Below are 5,564 nucleotides of genomic sequence, written 5' to 3' on the forward strand. Positions count from 1 at the left end.
GAACCCTTCCCCCTCTCCAGAACACTCTGACCCAGAACTGCAGCCGGGATCGGCCCAGACGCGCCCCTTAACACAGCCCAGACCCTTAGCACAGCCCTTAACACAGCCCAGACCCTTAACACAGCACAGGCCCTTAACACAGCCCTTAACACAGCCCAGACCCTTAACACAGCCCAGGCCCTTAACACAGCCCAGACCCTTAAACACAGCCCAGACCCTTAGCACAGCCCTTAACACTGCCCAGACTCTTAAGACAGCCCAGACCCTTAACACCAGACCCTTAACACAGCCCAGCCCCTCAACACAGCCCAGACCCTTAACACAGCCCTTAACACAGCCCTTAACACATCCCAGACCCTTAACACAGCCCTTAAGACAGCCCAGACCCTTAACACAGCCCTTAACACATCCCAGACCCTTAACACAGCCCTTAAGACAGCCCAGACCCTTAACACAGCCCAGACCCTTAGCACGGCCCTTAACACAGCCCAGACCCTTAGCACAGCCCTTAACACAGCCCAGACCCTTAACACAGCCCTTAATACAGCCCAGACCCTTAACACAGCGCTTAACACAGCCCAGCCCCTTAACACAGCCCAGACCCTTAACACATCCCAGACCCTTAACACAGCCCTTAACACAGCCCAGACCCTTAGCACAGCCCTTAACACAGCCCAGCCCCTTAACACAGCCCTTAACACAGCCCAGACCCTTACTTAGCACAGCCCTTAACACTGCCCAGACCCTTAAGACAGCCCAGACCCTCAACACAGCCCAGACCCTTAACACAGCCCTTAACACATCCCAGACCCTTAACACAGCCCAGACCCTTAACACAGCCCAGACCCTTAAATCAGCCCTTAACACAGCCCAGACCCGTCTCTAACACCCGACCGGCTCTAACGTGGCCCTGAACTGGCCCATGGTTTGGGTGAAGCCCTTGAGTAGCTACTGTAGGAGTAGAGTGCCCAGGTAAGGTCAGGTATATGTGACTTTATGAGTCTGTGTGTGTGTGTGTGTGTGCACCACTCTGTGTGTGTGTGTGTGCATTGTGTTTGCGTGTGTGCGTGTGTGTGTAAGTTGTTTGTGTGTGTGTGGGTTGTGTGTGCTGTGGTGTGTGTGTGTGTGTGTGTGTGTGTGCGTTGTGTATGTAAGGTGAGGTATATGTTGACAGCACTCAGAATGAGTCTCTTTGTTTGTTTAGTTTGCTGTTCCTCGTAAAACAGCAGGAGAGTCTGCTCTGCCGTATTGCTGCCCAAACAAAAACACACACACACAATCTCAAACACACACACACAATCTCAAACACACACACACACAACAAACACACACACACAACCTCAAACACACACACACACAATCTCAAACACACACACACAATCTCAAACACACACACACATACAAACACACACACACAATCTCAAAAACACACACACACAATCTCAAACACACACACACAATCTCAAACACACACACACATACAATCTCAAACACACACACACATACAAACACACTCATTAACATTCTCTCTCTCTCTCTCTCTCACACACACATGCTCATTAACACTCACACGCACATACAGGCACATACACACACAAACACACATTAACACTCAATCACACACACACACACGCCTACACTAATTCCCATAAGCACACCTATACACTTACACAAACACACTTACTAACACATTCACTAACACCTACACACATTCCCACAAACACACTTATACTTATACACAAACTCACTTAGTAACATAATTATTATGTGAGTGTGTGTGTGTGTATGTGTGTGCGCGAGTGTGTGTGTGCGTGTGTGCGTGCGTGTGTGCGTGCCTGTGAGTTTGTGTGTGTGTGTGTGTGTGTGTGTGTGCACAATACATCATGTAGATCACTGACTGTGTCTTGGCTTGTAAAACCCTTTCCTCTCTGAATGAATACAATGAGAAGCATCTGTCCTTGCTTTGGGTTTTGAGTGTGTGGATCTGTGTGTCATCAGTCACTCTTAACAAGTCAAGGACCACACATCGCATGTCATTCAGAAATACCTCTGCTTACAGGCAACATAGATCATCCTCTCAAACGTGTGTGTGTGCTTGTGTGTTTACGTGTGTTAGTGTGTGTTTATGTGTGTGTGTTTGTGTGTGTGTATGTGAGTGTGTGTTTGTGTATATGTTTGTGTGTGTGTGTGTGTATGTGTGTGTGTTTGTGTTTGTGTGCGTGTGTATGTGTGTGTGTGTGTGTGTTTGTGTATGTGTGTGTGTGTGTGTGTCTCTGAGACTTGACACACCAGGCAGAGAGAGCATCATGGGAAAGCGGCACACGTGAGAATCAGCATGCCAAGATGGCCGCCCAGCTCAGAAGCGTGGTTGCGTGTGTGTGTGTGTGTGTGTGTGGCAGTCTTCCTGCTCGCTGTCAGATTTTCCAGAGTGGTCTTCGGCCAGGGTTCTGGGGACGCCAGAGTGTGTTAGAGTGTGCCAGAGAGTGTGTTAGTGTGTTCCAGAGAGTGTGTTAGTGTGTGCAGCAGGGGTGTGTTAGTGTGTGCCAGAGAGTGTGTTAGTGTGTGTGTTAGTGTGTGCCAGAGAATGTGTTAGTGTGTGCAGCAGGGGTGTGTTAGTGTGTGCCAGAGAGTGTGTTAGTGTGTTGGTGCAGGTGTGTTTCTTTTGAGCGTGCTCATATGAAGTATATTTGTGTTTGTGTGAAGGCTAAGGCTAACCCTAACCGGTACTAAGACTCTGAGGGTCGGTACTAAGACTCTGATGGTCGGTACCAAGACTCTGATGGTTGGTACTAGACCCTGTGATCTTGGCTCCCAACGGTCTTGAGACTGGACCAAACGATTTCAGGAAGCAATCAGCGCTCACTGGCAGCGCCTCAATCACTGCGTTGAACTCAGAACAGCAGCCAAACATAACGCCATGCATTTCCAACTCATGACAAAGAATCACCACCCACTCCTTCTCTCTCCCTCCCTCCCTCTCTCTCTCCCTGTCTCTCTCTCTCCCTCCCTCCCTCTTTCTCTCCCTCCCTCTCTCTCTCTGTAAATCTGTGTGCTTAAAAGAAGGAGTATTTTGAACTTCCGTTTGCTGATGTCAGGAACTTGCAAATTGTCTGCCAGACCCAACAAGCCAAGTGCACATCAAAGAGCCCGAGAGACCAAAACAGCTCAAATCAGAATAACAAGAATCATAACAACTAATGACGACTCAGCATAATAACTAATGATGACTCATCATAATAACTAATTTATGACTGATCATAATAACTAATTTATGACTGATCATAATAATTAATGATGACTCAGCATAATAACTAATGATGACTCAGCCTCAGCGCACTCACACTCCAACTCAACTTAAAAAAAAAAGAATCAAGTTGTTCTGTGCAAAATGGAAAACAGGAAATCCTACCTGCCAATTTCTCCCCTACTTTGCATTCTATGTGAGTATGTTTATAGTGTGCCAAACATGCTTAGTGTGTGTGTGTGTGTGAGCAAGAGAGAGAGCAAGTGTGTTTGTGTGTGTGTGTGTGTGTTTCTCTCCTTTCCAAATGCACTCTTGGGCACCACGGACATGTCCCATGTGGTGCAGTCTGCGTGGACTAATGGATTCAGGCCATCAGGCCAGCGAGGGCATTTTCCTTAATTAACACCCCCCACCCCCACGCACACACATACACACCCCTCATCATCCCATCAGCTGCAGCTTGCACTGGACACAACGTGAGAACGGAAGCTGTCTCCTCGTGCACGTCTAGCGGCGGGTCCCTCACATTCCTGCCGCGAGGACGACTAACCGCACAGAAACGGGGCTGCAATGTTTTTTTGCTGCTTACTCAGCAAACCCTGTTCGACACGCACCACCCCTTTCCGCGTCATTACTCACACACACACACACACACACACACACACACACAGTTACACTGATGAGATCATTTTACATACAGTATTAAAATAAACAACTTCACATAGAAGCGCAAGTTATTTTTCAGAGCGGAAGGTGTAGAGAGAAGGGATCAGGACTGAACAGGACTAAAGTGAACTTGCTGTTCAAAGGGTTTTGGGATTTTGAATAAAACTGTTAAAAACTACCCAAAGTTAAGCATGACATAAAACAACGTCAACGAGAACACTGTCCTCCTGAAGTGGCCGTTGGTATGGCAGACAGGACACGTTGCCAAACGTGTCCACACCGGCGCAGTCCCATGCGTGTTCGTGTTTAAGAACCGCACTGCTCAAGTTCATCTCATAAGGTATAGAACAAAACCTAAACTCAAGGCCCTCTCGGGGAACAAAAGTTTTAGCACGCCCTGATTCCATCACTTAAATTGCCCAAGCAACCGTAACAAATTCAAAGCATCTCCATACATTTCCTATAATAAATCACCATGTTCACGTAAGGCCGTTCTTAACTACTTTACACTGAATTGTAACGATAGGTTTTACTTTGGTAGGTTTTTTATAAGCGCTGGAGAATAATTCGTTTCTGTCGACTTACTTGTCAAGAACAAAATACAAGTCGAAAGCTCCTTGACAGGATGTCTCCTGTTCCTCCTCATCTGGAACCTCGGGCTCGGACTGCGCTTCAGCAGCTGCGAAAACGAACATGACGATTCCGAGCAGAGCAAAAGCCAAGGACGCTTTCCTAAAAAGCCTCGCCATTGTCTTGTGTGTGCCTCTTCCAAAGTGTGTTCTAAATTCCCGCTGGTCGCGAGCAGCGCTTCACATTCTTCCCGGAGCGCGCACGGATGGGTTCTGTCGTCCGCAGCCGCTGCACCTCTGGAGTGGAGGAAGACAAAGGAGCAGTCAGCGGGCAGCCGTGGCCGGGGGATGTTTGCGCATCAGGAGAGGGATCGGGCGCGGAACACACACACACACATACACACACACACAGATCTGTCCTCCACAGTATCGAAAATACTCCACTGCTTGCAGTGCGTAAAGTCACTTGAGAAATCAACAGTCTTCACTTATGATATAAGGATAGTCTACTGCCCATGAAATTTAGCAAGCGATATTAGGAACGACATAACCCATTAAATGACAAAGTGAATGCCTTCGTCCCCGTCCAATCATCCAAACTTGCGGTTAATAAATGGTTAATATTGAAGGGAAATGTGCCGTTTGGGATTTAGCGTGACCGTTATGATAAAATAAACCCTTACGTCTATTTGCTTTGAAAAGAGAACTACATAAAGAACGGGTGGAGAAGGAGCGTTGGCGTTCGGCGAAATGGTCATGAAGGGTTGGGCTTAGCCAAACTCAACCTGGTTTCATATTTCTTGCTTGAAAAAGGGAAAAGGAAAAATAGGTCAAATCCTTGCTGTTCCTCCTGTTTTTGAGTCTGTGACGCGAAAAAACTTCTCAAATGACTCACATTCATGTTATTCGCGCCATCTTTTATATCCAGAGTTTACCAAAGGACAGATGCAAAGACGCGCGTCTGGAGTAAATTACTCCTGTTGATCGGAGCCCGGAGCTGTGTAGGTCGTTTGAGCAGTTTTAGTGTTAGTGTGAGACCGCTCATCTGGACCAGCACCTAATGGGAAGTTGGTTCTGATGGATCA

The 5,564-nt window shown here is 47.4% G+C and overlaps 1 protein-coding gene across 1 annotated transcript in view; it reads right to left on the reverse strand.

Annotated features, from left to right (window-relative positions):
* antxr1c (ANTXR cell adhesion molecule 1c) overlaps window positions 1–5,201 on the reverse strand; it is a 48,983-nt gene extending 43,782 nt beyond the window's left edge. Inside the window, exon 1 of the mRNA XM_048245533.1 lies at window positions 4,496–5,201. Coding sequence (XP_048101490.1) covers window positions 4,496–4,659 — 164 coding nt within the window. The 5' untranslated portion in view covers window positions 4,660–5,201. The remainder of the gene's footprint in view (window positions 1–4,495) is intronic.
* Between the last annotated feature and the right edge of the window lie 363 nt (window positions 5,202–5,564).

The sequence above is a fragment of the Alosa alosa genome, chromosome 6, assembly GCF_017589495.1.
Source record: "Alosa alosa isolate M-15738 ecotype Scorff River chromosome 6, AALO_Geno_1.1, whole genome shotgun sequence".
NCBI lineage: Eukaryota > Metazoa > Chordata > Actinopteri > Clupeiformes > Clupeidae > Alosa > Alosa alosa.